The 22,551-nt window shown below is 45.9% G+C and overlaps 1 protein-coding gene across 1 annotated transcript in view; it reads right to left on the bottom strand.

Annotated features, from left to right (window-relative positions):
• Positions 1 to 21,228, bottom strand: part of SVOP (SV2 related protein) — a 65,205-nt gene extending 43,977 nt beyond the window's left edge. Inside the window, exons 1-2 of the mRNA XM_014867806.3 lie at positions 20,948 to 21,228; positions 2,178 to 2,338 (exon numbers count right to left, since the gene is read on the bottom strand). Coding sequence (XP_014723292.1) covers positions 2,178 to 2,338; positions 20,948 to 20,982 — 196 coding nt within the window. The 5' untranslated portion in view covers positions 20,983 to 21,228. The remainder of the gene's footprint in view (positions 1 to 2,177; positions 2,339 to 20,947) is intronic.
• Positions 21,229 to 22,551: the final 1,323 nt, after the last annotated feature.

Below are 22,551 nucleotides of genomic sequence, written 5' to 3' on the forward strand. Positions count from 1 at the left end.
CCGGGGTTCACTGGTTCAGATCCTGGGTGCGGACATGGCACCACTTGGCACGCCATGCTGTGGTAAGCGTCCCACATATAAAGTAGAGGAAGATGGGCACGGATGTTAGCTCAGGGCCAATCTTCTTCAGCAAAAAGAGGAGGATTGGCAGCAATTAGCTCAAAATTACCAATTACCTCAAAAAAAACAAAAAAAAGAATGCGCAGATGTAGAAAGATGCATACAACATATTGTTAATTAATTTTTTAAAGCAAAGCAAGATGGACCAAGAGAAATAAGATAAGGGCCAGCCCGGTGGTACAGTAGTTAGGTTTGCATGCTGCGCTTCAGTGGCCCAGGGTTCACAGGTTCGGATCCTGGGCACGGACACCACTCATCAAGCCATGCTGTAGCAGCATCCCACATACAAAATAGAGGAAGGTTGTCACAGATGTTAGCTCAGGGCCAATCATCCTCACCAAGAAAAAAAAAAGAAGTAAGATTAAGTGTCCACAAACTGTTAACAGGGTCCTCTTTGGGAACAGCACTCACTTTCCTACTTTTTACATTTCTATATCTGAATGCTTTCCAAATAAACGTGTTATTTGTATGCTCAGAAAAAAACAAGGATCTAAATTATAAGCTCATAAGTGTTTGGAAAAATACTAAAAGACTAAACACACGGTGGTATGGTGGATCGGCTCTTGTCACAGCACTGCTGGAAAAACTGGTAAAATGGGAATAAAGTCTGGGATTTAGCACACAGCATTGCACCAGTATTGTTCATTTCTTAGTTTGACAAATGTACTGGGGTTAGGTAAGAGATTGACATCAGGGAAGCTGCAGGAAGGGTATGTGGGAATTCTCTGTACTATTTTTGCAACTTTTCTGTAAATCTAAAACGATTCCAAAATAAAAAGTTAATTAAAAAATAAAAATACAAAAGGAGTGTGCTGGGCGGCCTTCTGTATGCTGCCCCTGAGGATGTCATCAGCCACTGCCAGGAGTTGTCATCTTTTTGGAATGTCAATCATGGGTCTCTTCTGCCATTCATAATTTTCTCCAGAAGTTTGAGCTGGTGTTTGTCACACCAGCAGGTTCTAGTTTCTTCCAGCAAAAATATTGAGGAGAAGGCGGAGTGAGCCTTACAACATCATCGATAACGAGAACCGTAATAATAATAATATGATGGTGCATTTATTGAGAGCCAGGCGCTGCGCTAAGAGCTCAGTGTGCACTCTCTCATTTAGTCCCTGTCAAAACTGTTAGTTAAGGCCTAGTCGCAGCCCCAATGCACAGAGGAGGACACGGACTTGCCCAGTGTCACACAGCTGGCACACTGTGGAATAAAGCCACTGCTCTAGCCACTGCCCACCCCTCCAGTCACCGCCTCCCTGGGTCTGTCAGCAACAGACCTTGGGTTCAATTAATCCTCTCCCATGCTGGGAATCTGGGGCCTTCGGGAGTGCATGGCATGTTCTCGTCCATCAGCATCGTGTGGTGAGGGGAGACTGAGAGGCGGTCCCCCCACGGCACTGCCTCAGGTCTCTTGTTGACCAGCTCTACTCAGAGGCAGCGCAAGGTCATGAGTAAGTACGTGGGCTCTGAGGTCAGATCGCCCGGGTGTAAATCCAGCTAATTTCTAGCTGTGTGACCCTGGGCAAGATACTTAACCTTTCTGTGCTTCAGTTTCCTCTTCTGCAAAATGGGGGAGATGATTTTAATAGTTCCAGTTGGAACTGTTGTGAAGATTAAATGGGTAATAAGCGTAAAGTGCTTAGGACAATGCCTGGCACGGACTAAGTCCTCGGCCAATGTCAGCTGCTCCCTTCACTATTGTTGTCATCACTACCGCCGTCATCATCACCACCACCATCATCACACTATCATCATCACCATCATTGTCACCATCATCACTGTCATCACCACCATCATCATCATCGTCATCATCATCATTGTTGCTCCCATCCCCAGCCAGGTGTTACACAGTGATGCTGACTGGCAGCGATGGTGATATAACCTTGCCTACTGAAGTAAGCCATGTTGGTTCAACCCACATTTCCAGTGTCACCCCTGGGCCCTCTTGGCCCTCCTACCCACCCCTTCACGAGATCCCTCTGAGAGCACCACCTGGGGAGGCAACCCTGAGAGCCCCTGACTGTGGCCCAGGCTGATGCTCCAACTGCAGGGCCCCTCACCGTCGGTGGGATTGGCAAACTCCTTGGGCACAGCCGCCCCATCGTCCAGCTCAACAGCCTCTAGGCCCGTGCGGACCCCTTCAATCTGGACCTCATGCTCTCCCGAAGCCGTGTCATCCTCTGATCTTGCACTCTCACCCGTGCGACGGAATTTCACCACCCTAGAGGACAGAGCAAATCAGGTCATGATGGTTAGAACTCCCCTTCGATGTCCTTGCTTTACAGCTCTTGTGCCCAAGACAGGTGAAAGGCTTTTTCTCATGGTGTGGACAGTTGCATGGGTAAGGGGTTGGCATTTCTGTTGAGTTGGACTGTGGGGGGTGACAACTTCAAGAGTTATGTATCAGGGCTGCCACATACAGTTGTACAGGTTGGGCACTGCACAACTCCAGGGGGACCCTATTCACATGGTAAGCTATTCAAATGAGGATATTTTTGTTCTAGACCTGAATACTATTTGGAAGAACATGTGTTTCAGAATTTAGACTCATCGCTCTGTAACAGAGGTAACAATTTGATCGCCTGAGGGTTGCATTATGCCCACAAACAGTTGCCCACACGGTATTTTTTTAAGTGGATGCCAAAGTTTTAAAATTGGGAGCATTCAGATTAAAAGCCAGATTCCTGACGTCTCTTAAAAAGGGACACATTCCATCTGGGGCCCACATTCCTCTAAGAGAACAGTGTGGCTAGATCTGGGTGGTGTGCCCCTGTAGATGGGACACTGACTCCACGGTTAACCACAGTCTCCTCTTCTCCAAATTACGTCCGGCCCTGAGGTCTTTTCCCAGGGCCTTACCCTTGCTCTGTGTTCCTCTCCCTGGGCACTTTGGCCCACGTGTCTGGCCTTGCTGGCATTTGAGTTTGAGACCCCATGGCCTCCATCATTCTCTGTGCGATACCCTCCGTCAAACCACGCCGTTTCTTGTCACTCTGGGAAACACCCTGGTCCCTCTGAGCAGCAGTTTCTTCAGCTGGCACTCAGAGGCAAAGTTACCTGTGTCCTTCCAGCTTCCTCGCTCTATGGTGGGTTCCGGGCTCACTGCAGGGAGGGGACAGAAGTGTTCCTGCCCTCCCAGTCTCACAGGAGAGAGACATATCAAATGATTAATGCTGATTTCTATCAGGGCATCAAGAAAAGAAGTCCGGGCTGTCACGGGCATGAAGACATGGGGGACCGGAGGGCAAATTAGGCAACGCTCAAATAGGTAAAAACGGAAAAATTTCTAAGTGAGAAATAGTGCTTTTATTAGCATTATTATTTGAATTAACTATTGCATTCTTTCATCTATTTCACTGAAGAATAGCTGGTGCTCTGGCCTAGAAAGGGGACGTCTTCAGATTTCAGAAGCATGGGCACCATGCCGTGCTTGGGAAGTTGGAGAGAAAAGGCAGATGAAAATGATCTGAGAGGCCACTGGTTGGCCAGGCGGGCTTGCAAAGCCTGAGCTGTCAAGCTTCTCATGGGCTGGAAACGTGGGGCGGAGCACAGAGCACGGGGCCGGCAGGCGGACGGGCTGGGGTTGGAGCGTGGAGCTGACGCCCCCTCCGCCCGCCACCACCACCCACGTCCAGTAGCACCAAGGGCTGGTACTCTGTGCCTCATTCTAGGTGTCGTCGTCCATGCACTCCATCCGCACAACAGTCCTAGGAGGTTGGTATTATTATCACCATTTTACAGACAGGAAAACTGAGGCCCCAGAAGTGGCGGGACTTGCCCACGGTCACACAGCCCAAGAGGCACGGAGCCAGGCTGCGACTTCAGTTCTGTCTGATCAAAACCTTGTGTTCCTGGCCGAACACAGGACACTCTCCCTCCAAACCCTCCACTGCTCCCCATTTACTCTAACTTTTTTCATAAAAACGTCATACTTTGAGATAGTTAAAGCAGATAAAATTGTATAGATAACAATGAGAGAAATATCTTTGCTTCTACCGTCCTGCTTAAGGACCACACTGTGAGGTCGGCCCACAGAAGCTGCAATATTCAGCCATAATTCAGCTGAAGCCACAGTGTCTCCTTCCCCATCTGCTTGATCAGGGCTCTTTCCAGGCATCATGATTCGATTTCATCCTCACAGCAACCCTGAGAGGTGGTGGCTATCATCATCCCCACTGGAGAAGACAGCTAGTCACTCTGAGCCTCAGTTTACCTATAAATTGGGCAGAATAATTGTGTCATAGGTCAGCTTCCCTAAGATGGGATTCTTTTTTTTTTTCAATTGCGGTAATATATACGTAACATAAAATTTGGCATTTGAACCATTTTTAAGTGTACAGTTCCATGGCATTAAGCACATCGACAATATTGTAATATAACCATCACCACCATCTACTTCCAGAAATTTTTCTTCTTCCCAAACTGAAACTCTGTACCCGTTAAAAACTAACTCTCCATCCTCCCCTCCCCCAGCCCCTGGCGACACCATTCTACTTTCTGTCTCTATGAATTTGACTCGTCTAGGGACCCCATAGAAGTGGCCCTGCACAGTACTTGTCCTTTTGTGACTGGCTTATTTCACTTAGCAGAATGTCCTCGAGGGTCATGCATGTTGTAGCAGGGGTCAGAATTTCCTTCCTTTTCAAGACTAAATAATATTCCATTGTGTGGATAGACCACATTCTCTTACCTGTCCATCCATCAGGGGACACTTTGGCTGCTTCCATGTTTGGCTATCATGTGCTGCTATGAACGCGGATGTACAGATATCTGTTAGAGTTCCTGCTCTCACATCTTTTGTGTATCCACCCAGAAGGGGAATTGCTGGATCATATGGTACTTCTATGTTTAATTTTTTGAGCAACCTTCATATGCTTTTCCGCGGCAGCTGCACCATTTTACATTCCCACCAGCAATGAACAAGGGTTCCAATTTTTCTACATCCTTGCTAACACTTATTATTTTCCATTTTTTGATAATACCCATCCTAACGCATGTGGAACGGTATCTCATTGTGTTTTTGATTTGCATTTCCCTAATATTGAGCATCTTCTCATGTGTTTGTTGGCCATTTGCACATCTTCTTTGGGAAACGTCCATTCAAGCCCTTTGTCCGTTTTTTTAATTAGGTTGTTTGGGTTGTTTTTGTTGTTGCAGAGTTGTAGAAATTCTTTATATATTCTGGATATCAATCCCTTATCAGATATATGATTTGCAAATATTTTCTCTTTCTTGCCTTTTCACTCTGTTGACTGTGGCCTTTGATGCACGGAAGTTTTGAATTTTGATACAGTCCAACTTACGCATTTTTCCTTTTTGCCTGGACTTTCGGTGTCATGTCCAAGAACACATCGCCAAATCTAGTCATGAATCCCTTCCCCTACATTTTCCTCCAAGAGCTTTACAGGCTTAGGTCTTTGATCCATTTTGAGTTCACTTTTGTTTATGACGTTCTACAGGTGGGGGTGCAACTCCATCCTTTGCGTGTGGATATTCAGCTTTCCCGGCCCCATTTGTTGAAAAGACTCTCCTTTCCACATTGAGTCGTCTTGGCTCCCTCATCAAGAATCATTTGATAGGGGCCGGCCTGGTGGCGCAGCGGTTAGGTTCGCACGTTCTGCTTCAGCAGCCCGGGGTTCGCCGGTTCAGATCCCAGGTGTGGGCATGGCACCGCTTGTCAAGCCATGCTGTGGTAGGCATCCCACGTATAAGGTAGAGGAAGATGGGCATGGATGTTAGCTCAGGGCCAGTCTTCCTCAGCAAAAAGAGGAGGATTGGCATCAGATGTTAGCTCAGGGTCAATCTTCCTCAAAAAAAAAAAATTATTAAAAAAACCCACAAAGCCATACCAATGTGTAGCATTTGCCAGTATCCATGGGGTAAATGCTCCCACTACAACCAATATCAAGCTTCTGAGGGTTAAATAACAGGCTCCCCAAATTCCTGAATATTTAACAATCTCCTTTCTAGAGCTGGTATGAGCGGTCTCTGGCATGCCACTGTAAAAAAATCCTCAAACCACTGACCCATACCACAACACAGAGGACCCTTGAAACACTGTGCTGCGTGAGAGAAGCCAGTCACGAAAGGTCACAGAGTGTAGGACTCTACTTCCGCGAAGGATCCAGAACAGACAACTTCACGGAGACAGAAAGCAGATGGGCGGTCGTCAGGGGCCGGGGGAGGGAGGAATGAGAAGTGACTCCTAAGGGGTTCCTTTTTATATATATATATATTTTTTTTTTTTATTGAGTTATTGATAGGTTACAAGCTTGTGAAATTTCAGTTGTACATTAATGTTTGTCAGTCATGTTGTAGGTGCACCACTTCACCCTTTGTGCCCACCCCCCACCCCACCTTTCCCCTGGTATCCACTAAACTGTTCTTGGTCCATAGTTTTAAATTCCTCATATGAGTGGAGTCATACACAGATTATCTTTCTCTCGCTGGCTTATTTCACTTAACATAATTCTCTCAAGGTCCATCCATGTTATTGCAAATGGAATGATTTTGTTCTGTTTTGCAGCTGAGTAGTATTCCATTGTATATATGTACCACATCTTCTTTATCCATTCGTCTGTTGCTGGACACTTAGGTTGCTTCCACGTCTTGGCTATTGTAAACAGTGCTGCAATAAACATTGGGGTGCACAGGACTTTTGGGATTGCTGACTTCAGGCTCTTTGGATAAATACCCAGTAGTGGGATGGCTGGATCGTATGGTAGTTCTATTTTTAATTTTTTGAGGAATCTCCATACTGTTTTCCATAGTGGCTGCACCAGTTTGCATTCCCACCAGCAGTGTATGAGGGTTCCTTTTTCTCCGCAACCTCTCCAACATTTGTTGCTATTAGTTTTAGATATTTTTAGATATTTAGATATTTTTGTCATTCTAATGGATGTAAGGTGATATCTTAGTGTAGTTTTGATTTGCATTTCCCTAAGGGGTTCCTTTTGGGGTGATGACAAGACTCTGGAACTAGACAGAAGCGTTAGTTGCACAACATTGTGAATGGGCACCCACGTTCGCTGCTGCGTTATTCACAATAGCCCAAAGGTGAAAACAACCCAGGTGTCCACACATAGATGAATGGATGGATAAACAAAACGCGGTCTAGCCAGGCAGTGGAACATTATTCAGCCTTAAAAAGGAAGGGAAGGAAACTCTGACACGTGCTAGAATATGGATGAACCTTGAAGACATTATGCTGAGTGAAATAAGCCAGTCACAAAAGGACAAATCCTGTATGATTCCACTTAGATGTGGTCCCTAGAGGAGTCAGATCCACAGAGACAGAAAGTAAAATGGTGGTCACCAGGGGCTGGGGGAAGGCAGATGGGGAGTGAATGTTTAATGGATCCAGAGCTTCCGTCTGAGAAGATGAGAAAAGTTCTGGAGGTGGATGGCAGTGATCGTTACACAACGTGAATGTACTTAATGCCACAGAACCGCACTCTGAAAAATGGTTAAGACGGTAAACTTTATGTTATGTGTATTTTGCCATCCCCACCCCCCCAAAAAAAACCCTCCATCCTTAGCACTGCCATGGATGTTACAGAAATCCAGTTATTCATTTATTCAACAAATATTTATTGAGCACCTGTCTTGTACCAGGTCCAAGGTGCTTCTGGGATTTCAAAGGTGAGCCGAACGGACTCAGGCTCCTCCCTACAGTGCTCCTGGTCTACTGGGGCGGGGGCAGGCATTAGAAATTTATACATATCTATCTCTACATAGACGTCTTGCACATTGTGAGAAATGCTGCAAATAAAATAAACTGGGCGCAGTGGAAGCTAGCCAGGGGGGTGACGTTTCAACTCTGCTGCCCACTGAGTAGGGGGTGGTGTGACATGGGTTCCAGGGAGGGAATGGCAAGAGAGTAGGGCTCCCTGTCCCCAAGAAGCAACCTCCAAATCAAAAATATAAATGGTCCCCAAAGTATTTATAGAAGATAGAAACATAGAGAATTATGAGGCGCAGGAAGGAAATGAATGTTTATGTGCGTCGTCCCTTCATTTCAGGGATGAAGGGAGCGTCAGTGGACCACCCTTGACTCTGAGGGTAACATCGCAGAGGAAATTGACTACATGGCCGGATAATCTCCTTTGAATTCTGCTTTTATAACATCTTCTCCTCAAGGACCTTCTGGGGCTCCATACTTCTTTCTTCTTTCTGTGACTAATAGTGAGCATTGCAACCTCTTCGGAAGGTAATCTGTGCTATCTTTCAAAATTTTAAATGCTCTGTGTTCCCACCCAGAATTCTCCTGCTGGCATTCACGGTGGGGACAGACACAAGTGGACAACGATTTTCCAAGCAAGTCACTGATGTGGATGGTCAGCTTGCCTTGTGTGGGTCCAACGTTTGTGCTTTGCATCAATCATCTTATTTAACGTCCACTTTCACTATCCCCACTTTACAGATGAGGACGCTCGAGCACAGAGGGGCTGGGAGCTTGCCAAGGTCACACAGTAGGTGTCTAAGCCAGCCTCTGGCAAAGCCACCTGACTTCAGAGTCCCCACTGGCTGCCACTCTGCTATGTTCTCTTCTGGTGCTGGCCTGCTGTTTGCAGCTTGGCTGGGAGATTACAAAACTAGAAACAATCATCAGAAGAGGCGAAATTGAATAGATTATGGCACACCCGCCTAAGAAAAATGCGGAAAAAAATTTAAGTTGATCTGTATCGCAACATTATAACACAAGTGTCCATCAGTGGACGAATGGATAAACAAAGTGTGGTATATCCACACAATGGAATGTTATTTGGCTTTAAAAAGGAAGGAAATTCTGACACCTGCTACAACATGGATGAACTTTGAAGACGTTATGCTAAGTGCAATAAGCCCAACAGGAAAGGACAAATATTGTTTGAGTCCACCTATGTGAGTAGACCTACAGCGGTCACATTCACAGAGAGAGACAGTAGAATGCGGGTCCCCAGGTGCTGACAGGGGCAGGACATGGGGAGCTAGCATACAATGGGGACAGAATTTCAGTTGGAGAAGATGAAAAAGTTCTGCAGTTGGATGGTGGCGATGGTTGCACAACACTGTGAATGTCCTTAATGTCACCAACTGTACGCTTTAAATTGTAGAAATGGTAAATTTCATGTTATGTATATTTTACCACAATAAACACACACACAAGTTGATCCAATAGGAAAAGATCGTTGGGGCTCATCATTAAATGTGCTAGAATATGGTCCCACGATCTAAGGCCTTGCTACTAAGATTAAGGGTGATCCCGAACCAGGGGCCTCAGCATCCCCTAGGAGCTTGCTAGATGTGCAGAGTCTCGGGCCATGACCCAGCCCGACTGAATCAGCATCTGCATTTTACTCAGGTCCTCAGGCAATTCGTGCGCGCTTTAAGGTCTGCTCTCGTCTTTATGCTTCAACAGTCACAGACGTTCTGGAAAGATACATAAGAAGCCCCTTAAGACTGGCTGCTTCTGGGAAGAGGATTGGGTGGCAATGGGGACTTTTGAGGGAAAGGAATTTTTTTTTAACTTTCATTTTGGACCCTGCTGTAACGTTTGCAATTTTTAACCTGCGCGTCTATTACTTTAATAATAAATATAAATAACGACAGCGACTGTTTCCAGAGGTATTGTTGAGCATGCAGCATGTGCTGGGCATGTCACGGATGCTTTCATCTGCCAAATGGGGACAACAGGCTTGCAGGACTGTCGTGAAGATTAACTGAGGTTGATGAACCGGAAACTTACGGGCATTGAGCAAATATTGGCCTCCCTCCCACCCAGCCTCGTTCACGTCACCTTGCTGCCTTGAGCATGGAGGACACTGACCTTTGTGAAATGTGACTTTGACAAAGCAGCTTAACTCTCTGCAGTTTTAAACTAAGATCCGTTCACATTCTTTCTCTAGCAACCCGCGGGAAGCCAGGGCATCCTTATTTATGAAAACTTGTTTTAAGACAGACATAAAGAGAGACCTCTGACATTAAATTATACTCAGAAAGCCAGACTGCATTTTGAATCAGTTGGGTTCCTAAAAGTATTTATCAACTCCATGAGCCAAGATTTCCCAAGGAAAAAAAATGTAATACGAAGGAAGAAAATAGCACTGGCATATGTTAAATATATGAGGGCTTTGAAACGGGCTGGCTCGTTTCAAACGGGTTGGCATTTGTTGTGTATATATAGCATATCATTTACCAAAATAGCAGGGAACATTTATTTTACATAATTTTGCTGTTGAAAGAAGAGAAGGGCTTGAGGAAATAGTCATCAACTTAAAGATCTTGTTTGTACCCCCATGTAAGTCACCTTTGTGCCTTAAATTGGGGTCTGGGACTCCATTAGGGTATTTTAGATAAGGAAGCTTTTTCTCTTTTCATCTGAGCTTCTGGATTTTTATCCCCTGAGTTCACAAATCTATTAGACTGAAACGGAAGCTTAAACCTAACTGTGATTAGTACAAGGTGGCATTTAGTGTCTTGCGTGGAGAGAGGTGGCCTGCCATAGGGAAGAAGAGAGCCCAGCTCTGGCCAACAGACTGGCCTGGGTTTGAATCCCCTGCCCACGCCATGCAGCAGCTGTGTGACCCCAGGTCGGTTATCTTACCTCTCTGAGTCTTGGTTCCCTCCCTGGTAGAATGGAGATGGTAATTCCTACCTCCTCGGGTTGCCATGGAGATGAAAGGAATCCATAAAGAGACAGCATCTCGCAGAGCCTGGCACAATCGTTCAGTATTTCAACAAGCATTTATTGAGTGCTGACTATGTGCTGAGCGCTGGTACACAAAGGGGGACAAAACAGATGTGGTCCCTGCCCTCATGAAGCGGATGCTCCCGTAGGGGAGATGGTTAATATACAAGTCAACAAAGAAATCATTCTACGTTTGCAAATGAGTGCATCTCGAGAAGGAAACAAACAGGGTGCCAAGATATAGAGCAATCAGAGGAAGGCGTGCTCGGGGTAGACCTTCGGGAGGAGGCTGAGGTTAAGAGGACAAGGAGAGTCGCATACAGATGGGAGGAGGAGTAGAGAGAACAGCTAGTGCAAAGGCCCAGTGGCAGGACCAAGGAGTGGAGGTCAGAGAGACAGGCTGGGTCACGCAGTGCTCTGGAGACCATGGTGAGGACTTTTCCTGTGATCCTGAGACCAACGGGATGCCACTGCAAGGTTTCAGGTAGGGGTGAGGGGGTGGAAATGATCAGGGTTGAGTTTTGAAAAGACCGCTCAGGCACATTTTCCCACAAGAGGAGGAATAGATTGTGCAGAGTGTTTTAAAATATAAGTTTTATTATTATTTAGTATGGCAAGGCCGATAGACCAGGAGATGACTGCCATTGAAGAGATACTCTGTTACACTCACAGATCACAAGGGGAGGGGCAGGTAACACCTGGAGGGGCCACACGGGGAAGCACCAGGGCTGGTCAGGAGGCAGAGGGAGAGGGGAAAACGTGGGCTAGAGTGCTTATTGCCACGGGAGGGAACAGGAGCAGTAGGGTAAGCAGGCTGAAGATGGGCTAGTTCAGATAATTTCACGGGCCTTGGGCACAGGGCTGCCCCCGGTTGTCTGGAGCCTGGCCCTGGGGTGATTAGGGCAGGGCACCGGGGCTCTGGGTTGGTTAGTTAGCATAGGAAAGGCGCACTGGCAGGCAGGTCATTTACTACTTAATCCTGGGAGGGGCAGGCCCTCACGGTCAGCAAGGCTCCAAGATGGCAAGGCATCAGAATACAGAAAATAAGAGGCAGGGTTAACCCAGAAAGATGACAAAGAGGAAGCAGGGAGACCCCAGAGGTGGCTGTGTGGTCCGCTGGTGGAGACGTGATGGTGGCTAGGACGAGGGAAGCTACGGAAGGTGGGCGGGGTTGAAGCTTTTATTATTCATCCCCTCCTCCCAGCACCCCTCTTCCAATCAGTAGAGGAAGACATCTGCACAGGGAGGCCCATCTGCAAGGCTAACCAGCAAAGAGCCGGCTTTTAACAAGAGTCCCCATTTTGGGGGAACTCAGTCATCAACACTGACCACCAGCACCCCTCAGCTTTGTCCCGGGTACACAGCTATGCCCCACTGGGGATTCTTGGGAATCTGAAAGCTATTGGCAAATGGGGTTAAGCACTGTGGACCCAGAGCAGCAGAAACTGCCAGGGTCACTGACAAAATGGTCTTGCTTTGTCTCCTTTGAGACAAGACCTGGGCGCTCCCTGATCGGCGTGATTTGGGAGGAGTCTTCTCAGAGGCTGGACCTCTGTCTTCAAATATTTGATGTTCTAGTATCTGGAAGAAGGTCCTTGTTCAACGTGGACCCTGAGAACACAGCTTGAACTTCTGAGTATAAAGAAGAGGGAAGCAGATTTCAACTCAGTATAAGGAACTTTCTCAGGCAGAGAAGTCCAGAGAGGAAAGAGTCTGCCTTAGGAGGCACTGGGGCCCCCTTCAAGAGAGGTGGTCCAGGAGAGGCAGCCATCCACGTGAGTGGACTCGGGAGTAATGATATTCAACATGCAGCTCTTCAGCACGCCAGGGGCAAACCGAAGTCCTGTACATACTATCTTTTTTTTTTTTTTTTTTGAGGAAGATTAGCCCTGAGCTAACATCTGCCAGTCCTCCTCTTTTTGCTGAGGAAGACTGGTCCTGAGCTAACAGCCGTGCCCATCTTCCTCTACTTTATATGTGGGACGCCTGCCACAGCATGGCTTGATAAACGGTGCCATGTCCGCACCCGGGATCCAAACCGGCAAACCCTGGGCCGCCGAAGTGGAACGTGTGCGCTTAAGCCCTGTGCCACCAGGCCGGCCCCTATACTGACTATCTTATATGATCTCTTCAACAACCCTAGGAGGGAGGCGTCATTAATATCCCCAGTTTACAGACAAGTAAACCAAGGCTCAGAGAGGTTAAAATCAGGTCCCCTAGATAGTATGCAGTGTACCACGTCCTCGGCCTGAGTGGCTCCAGAACCCATAATCTTACCCAGTCAGCTGATGTTTCTCTAACTGAGGCCAAGAACACCCCCATGGAACTCATTAAAATACCAATTCCTAGGCCATTCTCCAGACCGAATGCTTTTGCATCGCTGCAGAGTAGGACCCAGGAATCTGAATTTTCATAAGATGTTGATGGTGGCCACAGACGTCTGGAAGCGTCCCAGAATTGGGAAGAGGAGGTATGAAGGGTCAGATATGATGGGCTCCAACGCACCTGTGTTCCTGAATGTCTAGAAGTCTATAATCAATGGAAATTTTAGTTCTCTGTGGATTTTATTTATTTGTATTTTCCTGCCACCCCCATCAACCCAAATGGCATTGAGCTTGTTCCCTGGATAGTGGACCAGTAGCTTATATTCTGGACAAAAGGTAATGATCACACATAAATAATAGTTAGCATTCATTAAGCCCTTGCCGCGTGCTAGTATCTGCCGAGCACTTTATTAACCTTGTGCCTATGAGATGGATGCCATTGCTATCCCCACTTTACAGATGATGAAACTAAGGCCTGGAGAAGAAAAGTAACTTGCCCAGGGTTACTTGCAAGCTAGCAGGAAGGGCAAGATTTGGATCAGGTCTGCGTGAGTAGAGAGCCCACGTCCTTAAAGATTCTGTGACAAGGCCTCAGTGGAGAGCGTGGGTAACTTCTGACTGCGGGAACAGACGGCCTGTGCTACGGCTTTCCAGGTAGTTTGTCTTTGTAACTTATTTATTCACTCACTCATTCAGCAAGCATGCAGAGAGCCCGTTCCATGTGTCAGACTGAACTCTGGCCGTTGTGGAGTTCACAGTCTTATTAAAGGTAAACTCAGCCTCAAGGAGGATGTACAAGTTGCTGGCGGAACCCACACGAGGGTCCCTACATGACTAAGGTCAGAGAGTGAGGCTTAAAGAGCGATCTGAAGATGCTTTGGGGAAAAAAAGACTGAATAATTTATTGTCTAAACTAGGATACTTTAGAGAAGTATTCTCAGTGGGGGGGTGATTTAGTCCCCTAGGGGACATTAGCAATGTCTGGAGACAGTGTTGATGGTCACAACTTGGCAGGGAGTGGCTGTGACATCTTGTGGATAAAGGCCAGGGATGCTGCTAAACATCCTATAATGCATAGGCCAGCCCTTCACCACAAAGTACTATCTGGTCTAAAATGTGAATAGTGCCAAGCTTGAGAAACTCTTATTAAAGAGTGAAAGAGATGCTGTCAACCATCACAACAGAACAGTCGCCGGCAGCCAGGATGGTACCAGGCACACCCATCTAGAGAGGTTAGAATCACAGTCTTTTGAAGCTGAAAATGCCCTTAAACGTGGCCCAGGCACCCTCTTACATCTCAGGGAAGTTAAATGAACTGGCCAAGATCATACAATGACTCATGTACACATCTGTATAATTCGTTAAGCCCAGAGAAGAGTTTGGCTGGGCTGTAAAGCCACTGTCTGGGCCAGGAGGCCCTGGAACAATCCTCCCTAAGACCTAAGACCACCCAGACAATGACCTCTTTGCAAGGAGACCTTCTTGCCTTGTCCTCCGGACTGTTCCCCTTAAGCCCCAGAAACACACACCCCTCAGCATGGAGCTGGCTGGCACATGCTTGAAATGATGGGGTGTGAGTGGCTTGGAGCTTGAGGGTTTAAGAGGCTTTGGTGGGCCAACCTTGAGGCTCCCTAGGCTATGGCAATAACTCCCTACTTCTCACCTGAAATGGGTGACAATGAACCCTCATCTCCCCTCCTTGACCAGGAATCTTCCTCCTTCACCCCCATGAGTCTCAGGAGGATGGGAGCCAGCATGAAGTCCCATGTGGACCCTAGCCACCTACTCTGGTCTGTGCCTTTGCGCAGAGGTCTCCTCACTTAGAGGAACTCGAAAACGAATCCTTTCCCAAGGTAACTATGGACCCAAAGAATTTGCCTGGGACAATTTCGAGAACATGGTCATGTCATCCGAGTGTCAAACTGCATTCTCCCAACCTCTGGTTTAATGGAAGGGGATGGGGGCGCAGAGGGCAAATGTGACGAAACAAGGCTATGGCTGACCTTTCCAGGTGGATTCAGGTGTTTAGCTGCTAAGAGGTAATGACGGTGGCCCCTCCTGTCAAGGAGAACGACTAAGCTGATGGCCAGATTTTTCTGGCTTTTCATTCATAAAGATTTTTTAATCCTTTGGCCTGTGTCTACCGGTCTACACTGGAACGCAGTATTGGATGAAATCTACAGCCATGTGTCCCCATACTTGGGCTACACTGCCGTGTGGAGCTTTCCCTCTAGTGAGGGACGACAGACACTAAACAATAAATAAGTAAATTGTGCGGTATGTCGGCAGGTGCTAAGTGCTATGAAAAAAAAGAAAAAGTAGAACATGATGCTGGAGGGGAGGGGAAGGGGCTGCAATTTTGGTAAAATACACGTAAGATCAAATTGGCCATTTTAGCCATTTTTAAGTGTACGGTTCAGTGGCATTAAGGACCTTCACAATGTGGTGCAACCGTCACCACCATCCGTCTCCAGAACTCTTTTCCCCTTGGGAAATTAAAACTCTGCACCCACGAAACAGCAACTCCCTGTTCCCTCCTCCCAGTCCCCAGCCACCATTCTACTTTCTGTTTCCATGGATTTGACTATTCTAGGGACCTCATATAAGTAGAATCATATAGTATTTGTCCTTTTGTGACTGGCTTATTTCACTTAGCGTAATGTCCTCAAGGTTGATCCATGTTGTAGCAAGTGTCAGAATTTCTTTCTTTTTTAAGGCTGCATAATATTCCATTGTATGGATCGACCACATTTGTTTATCCACTCATCTGTCATTGGACGCGTGGGTTGCTTCCACCTTTTGGCTATTACCAATGACGTGACTATGAACGTGGGTGTACAAATATTTCTCAAGGCCCTGCTTTCAATTCTTTTGGGTCTATCCCAGAAGCAGAATTGCTGGATCATATGGTAGTTCCATTTCATATTTTTTGAGGAGCCACCAGACTGTTTTCCATAGGAGCTGCACCACTTTACATTCTCACCAGCAATGTACAAGAATACAATTTCTCCAAATCTTCGCCAATGCTTGTTATTTTTATTTATTTATTTATTTGATAGTATCCATCCTAATGGCTGGAATTTTAAAGCGGGTGATCAGGGTGGGCTTTGGTGATAGCGGCGTTTGAGACTTGATGAAGGTGAAGCTGATGCCTTGGAGAAGAGCTTTCTGGGCAGAGAGGGTCCCGAGGCAGAAGCCTGCCTGGCATGTGTGAGGAACAGCAAGGAGACCAGAGTGGCTGCAGCAGCGTGGGTGGGTGGGAGAGTGGAAGGGGTGAGGTGAGACGGGGAGCCGTGGGAAGATTTTGAGCAGAGGAGGGACAGATCTGACTTTTAGACAACCCCTCGGGCTGCTCATCATTCTCTGTGTTGAGGACGGGCTGTAGGGAGGCAAGGGCAGGAGCAGGGAGACCAATAAGGTGAACACCGCGACCAAACCAGATGACAGATGATGGGGACTTGAACCAGGGGGTAGCAGCAGTGGAGGGGAGAGAAGTGGATGGAGTCTGGATGTAGCTTAAAGGTAGGACCGCTAGGATTTTCTGATGGGTTGAAGCGAAATACGAGAGAAAGAGGAGTCAAAGTTGACTCCAAAGTTTTGGGCCCAATAGGATGGATGGAGGTGCCATTAACCGAGATGGGTGAGGCTGGAAGAGGAGCAGAGTGGGGGAAAGATCAGGACACGTGCTTTCATTATGGACATTTTCTTAGTGTTCTCGAAAGGAGACCACGGCTTCAAAGTGCTTTGCTGTCTGAACAAGTTGGAGGATAAGGGAAACGAACCCAGAGGGGAGGAAGACAAACACCACCAGCCCCCTTAACTGAGCCCTTACTTGGAACCCGGCGCTGAGCTGATCATCCCAATGATGATCCCTCTGATCCTCACGACAGCCCTGCCATGCAGGTACTGTCATTATTCCAACTTTCCAGATGAGCACCAGCCTTGGGGAGATGAAGTCACCGGCCTAAGGCCGCCCAGATGTTTGAACTCAGGTCTGCCTCACTCAGAGCCTACACTTTCACCCCTGCCGCTGATCAAGCCTAGGAGAAGTCAGGGGAAGAGTCACTGAGATGATGGACTCAAGCTCAATCTTGAAAGATAGGGTTTTGGGGGCCTGCCCCGTGGCGCAGTGGTTAAGTGCACACGTTCTGCTTCGGCGGCCTGGGGTTCCCCGGTTCAGATCCCGGGTTGCAGACATGGCACCGCTTGGCAAGCCATGTTGTGGTAGGCGTCCCACATATAAAGTAGAAGAAGATGGGCATGGATGTTAGCTCAGGGCCAGTCTTCCTCAGCAAAAAGAGGAGGATTGGCAGCAGCAGGGCTAATCTTCCTCGGGGGAAAAAAAAAGAGAAAAGAAAGACAGGGTTTGTAAGAAAGGAGAGAGAGAGCAGATTGAGCAAACACAGGATGAATTCCACCTCCTTGTCACATACTACAGGGCTCTGTATGGCCTGGTCCCTGCCATCCTCTGCATCCCTCCCTTGAGCCTCTTGTTCATTATGCTCCACTAGCCTGATTTGGAGACACACCAAGCTTTTGTCCACTTTGGGGCTTTTAACCACACAGTCGCCTCTGCCTGGAATGCTCTCATCCCGTCTCTTTTCCTGGGCGACTCTTACGCATCTCCGGGGGCTCAGCTCCAATGTCATTTCCTCAAGGAAGCTTCTCTGATCCTCTTCCTCCCTCATCTAGAACTAGTCACGTCATACCCTGCACATGTCCTTTGCAGCCCTTAAGACAATTCTCCCAATTATTGTGCAAATATCTGCTCAATGTCCACCTCCTCCACCAGACCAGGGCTGTCCAAGAGAACTTTCTGCAGTGATGGCAATGTCTTAGATCTAGGCTGTCTGGTGTGGTAGCCGCTAGCCACATGTAGCTAGTGAGCCCTTGAAATGTGGTTAGTGCAACTGGCTTTTCAAATTTGACATATTTTAACTTATGTTATATTTTTATTCTATCTCATACTATATAAATTATTCCATATACAAATTACATAATTTAAGTTTAAATTTAACTAGCCACAAGTGGCTGGTGGCTACTGATTGGACACTTCAGCTCTAGATTGTGAGATCCTTGAGAACGAGGACCACGGCCATCTTATTCACTTGAGGATCACTTGTACCTAGAATGGTGCCCAAGTAAATCAGTGAATGAATGATTCAAAGAATCAATGAATGAATGAATCAATCAATCAATGTGGCTGCAAAACTTAGTTTCAAGAAATCATCCTAGAAAGGAGAGACCCAGAAAAGTCTGACCTGCGCCAAGTCGCACAATAAGACAGAACTAGATACAAAATCTCAGCCTCCTGCATCATTGCCGTGCCTGAGTGCACAGCAGGTGAAAGGCAGAGCGTGTCTGTGGTCTCAAATGAACCATCCTAGAGCTGTGTGAAGGTGCCCCCAAGTGCAAGGAAAGACTGTTTTCTTAGGCACGCTCATGCCCTTTCCCCCTTCCCTGACCCTGGAAACGACTTAGTGGCTTACAATCTATTAACACTTGACCTCCCACGGGTCTGAGCCTGTTCCAAAGTCTGCTCTTGCCAACCCTCTCCACGGCACTCTGATATTTTTTAAACCATATTGCTCTCAGGAAGTCTGCTGCCTGCAATCTGTGCATATATATGCAGAGTGTGGTTTAAAAAACATCTAAGTCGTGATTTGTAACCCACTCAGATTCACGTGGCTGTTTCTTTTACTTTACTTGCTTTTATAAATCGAGGTCATCACGTTACAGGGCTAATTTTGACTTCATTTAAATGTAATTTTGGGTTTGTAGATTACAATATTGGGGAGCCCAGCATAGGAAGCCTACATATTCTGTTTTTATAAATGATTTTTCAGATGTAATAATAATAGCTTATACGTGTTGAGCACTTTTGATCTGCCAGCCATTTGGCATGCGTTATCTCATTTGATCTTCACAATAAGCCTATGAATTAAGTACTATCATAATCCCCATTTTATGGCTAGAGAGATTGAGTCTCAGAAAGGGTAAGTTACTTGCTCAAAATCACACAGCCAGGAAGTGGCAAAGTCAAGATTTGAACTCAAGTTTGTCTTACTCAATGCTAACCAGTACACAATTTGGACTCTCTAATAGATATTATATGTATTTATGTGTTTAAAACATCAGAGAGAATGATCAAGAAACTTAACACTGAGGTTTGGAAAGAGAGAGACAATTTTCATTCTTGTCCTTCTTTTTGAACTTATTTACCCTATATATATATTACATGAAAACATTATATTATATATTTAGTGAGAAAAATAAATCAATTTTTAAATTTAAGTAAGCAAAAACCTCTTATTATTTTTACTTTTTTTTAATTAAAGAAGGAATTGTCACAATAGTGTCATGTCCATATATAGGTGGATTAAATATACATGAATCTTTGAGTAATTTGCAAAGTTCACATGCTCTGACATTATTTGAAAATTTATCCAAGCAAAACCGCAATTCCAATATGTATTGTATTCTTATTCTAAGTACCAAATTTTATACTTCAGTTTCTGAATTATTTTTTATTTTTAAATAATAGGTTGGTGTTTGAACATATTTGCTTTCAAGGAAAGTGGTATGTCTTCCCTGAGAGATTTACATTCAGATATTTACATTTTTATGTACTCATGCATCGACCTCTGGATATTACAACCGAGCATCCTTTTGCATTTGTGAAATAGTGCTCTCTTACATAAGATATGCTATTTGTTGATCAATTAATAAAAGCTTAAAAGTAAACTTTAAATTAATTAAATTTTTCAATGAAAATTCATTCTACAGTGATCAAGAAGTGAACATTACAATACCCTTCAGTACTCAGAGCCTCAGAGAGCTCTATCAGTCACACTAAAAGTCACTTGGGAGAATTCCTTAGTAGCTTAGAGAAAAAAATTAAGGCAAGAAAATACACACATACTAACAGTAAGGTACCCTTTCCAACAAATCCAAATGGTGTCTCCTTTTACCACCCAAATGGCTAGTGCTTCTAAAAATTAAAACAAAAATCCCCATTAATGTTCTTTTTAATGCCCCATCTCATACTCTTGGAATTTGCTTGACAAATCAGCATTGGCTTGTGGTAGGAGAAATTTGTAAACCCCTCCATAGGGCCTCTGTCCTTTCCATTGCTTGGTTGTATTCCCCCAAGATTCTCAAAGCCAATTTAGTATCCCTCAAAAATTCCCATCTTCTAAGCAGTGTATTCCTGCTATTCCCAAGGATGGCTGTTGACAGTGAGTCTCACTCTAGCCAGCTGTTACAAAAATCTTTCATTCAGAAGAAGGCAAGAGGCTTCAGTGATGATGCACGGCCCTCTCATTCACACACTTCATAAACAACAGGACTTTGCCCAAGCCTCCCCTCTAGGCAGGAATCCCGACTTTTTAGAAATCAATTTGCAACATCAGTATCATTCCCTTCCAAAAGACCTTGCAGAAAAATTAGGAATTTCACAGCATAGGAGAAGAGCTGGAAAGGACCAATGTCATCGCATGGACTCATGAATTCAGTCCACATTTCAAAACAGCAGCTAATGCTTTCTTAAAACACAGACCACAAAATCCCTTTAGGATTGAGAGCAATTAAAAGGGAAAACATAACACGGGTCGGTCCCCATAAGATTCTGACAGATCTGAAAAATCGAACTGAGTCGGAGATACAGAGGCTGGGCTGCTGGGGTAAGAAAATGGCTTGTCTCCTCCAGGCCCAATTCTCTCCTCCGAAACAGTTCCCGTTAAATTCAAGAAGCCATGCAGAGATGCCTTCCTGCGGGTTTCATTTTTTTTTTTAAAGGAAAGCCTGTCTGCCTTTCACTCGCCCCCATAATACTCACGGCAGCTGCCTTAGCTGGAATAAGTCCTCCTCCATGTCCGCGCTGCGCCAGGACGAGCCCTTTTCATGGCCCTTACATGGTGGTGGTGGAAGACGAGCTCTGGGGGTTTCAGCACCGGGGTGCTGGACAGCTCCCGCGCCGAGTCCTCCCTCCGGCGGCAGCTGCTCGGGGGAGGCAGCCGCCAGGGACCAGCCCACGAGACAAAGCCGCCGCCGCCAGGAGACCGCGGCGAGAGTGGGCGGAGAGGAGGAGGCGGAGGGCAGAGCAAGCTGCGCGGGAGAGGGGGCGGGGAGAGCCCTTCTGGTTAGAGGAACTCACAGGCTCTCTGTGGCTGGTGGTGTTTTACTGGGACGCCTGTAAGGGCACACCAGCCTGTGAAATGGCTGTCGAGGTACCAATGAGCGCTCTTGGCTTGAAGATGCCTCTCTAAATGCTTATCTGTAGGGAATCATTAATGTTGTTATGGGTATAATAGTCTTGAAACCCAGGCTGCTCTAACAAATGCAGGGAATGAAAAATTTAAGAATGTAATCATGCACTAAAGTACTGTTTACGGAGTACCTACTGTGTGCCAGGCACTGTCACAGGCATTGGGCATAGGACAGAGAACAAGTCAGACATGTCATTGTCATCACAGAGCTGAAGGTCTAGTGGAATGAATCAAGAAAAAATGTAAGTGTGAGAAAGCCAAAGATCAGTCATTCATTCATTCAGCAAGCATTACTGACTGATTTCTACAGCCCCGATGCTGGGGAATCAAGGATTAGTAAAACCACATATCCCTGCCTTCAAAATCCTCCTCATCTAGTTCAACAGTTCCCCCATCCACCTCCCACTAGAATGTCTGCCCCCCTTACAACTTAAGCTCCACAAAGGTTTGTGGATGTGCCCTCAGGGCCTAGAACAATAAAACTTTGTTTACAGACACTGAAATTGGAGTCTAACGTCTCTCACTATACTCATCGCCAGGGCTTTGCATTGTGGCCACTCCATAAATGCTTGTTAGACTGAAAACAAACTGATCTTCCATTCACGTGAGGAGAGATTCGATATCTATTTTAAATGGAGAGCGGAGACAATGGTTTATATCAGAAGTGGCAGGTTGGAGGTCTGTTGGTAGGATGTCCAGCTCATCCTGATTTGCCCAGGACTTTGAGTTTTAGCACTGAAAGTTCCATGCCCTGGGAAGTCATGAGTCCCAAGCAAGACTTGACAGTTGATTACTCTACAACCATAAGCCAGACCCAACACAGAGATGTGTTTTGAGTAGCCTGAAGGGTTAAAAAGAATACTTTAAAGAGTAACATTTAAAACTATAAAACTCTTAGAACAAAGTGTAGGAGTAAATCTTCATGACAGCCTTGAGGCAATGGTTTCTTAGACATGACATCAAAAGCTCAAGTGACAAAAGAAAAAAATACATACATTGGACTGTATCAAAGTTAAAAGCTTCTATGTTGCAAATGATACTATCAAGAAAGCGAAAAGTCAAGGCCCACTGAATGGGAGAAAATATTTGCAAATCATATATCTAATAAGAGACTTACATTCAAAAAATATAAAGAGCTCTTACAACTCAATAATACAAAGACAACCCAATTTTA

The sequence above is a fragment of the Equus asinus genome, chromosome 8, assembly GCF_041296235.1.
Source record: "Equus asinus isolate D_3611 breed Donkey chromosome 8, EquAss-T2T_v2, whole genome shotgun sequence".
Lineage (NCBI taxonomy): Eukaryota > Metazoa > Chordata > Mammalia > Perissodactyla > Equidae > Equus > Equus asinus.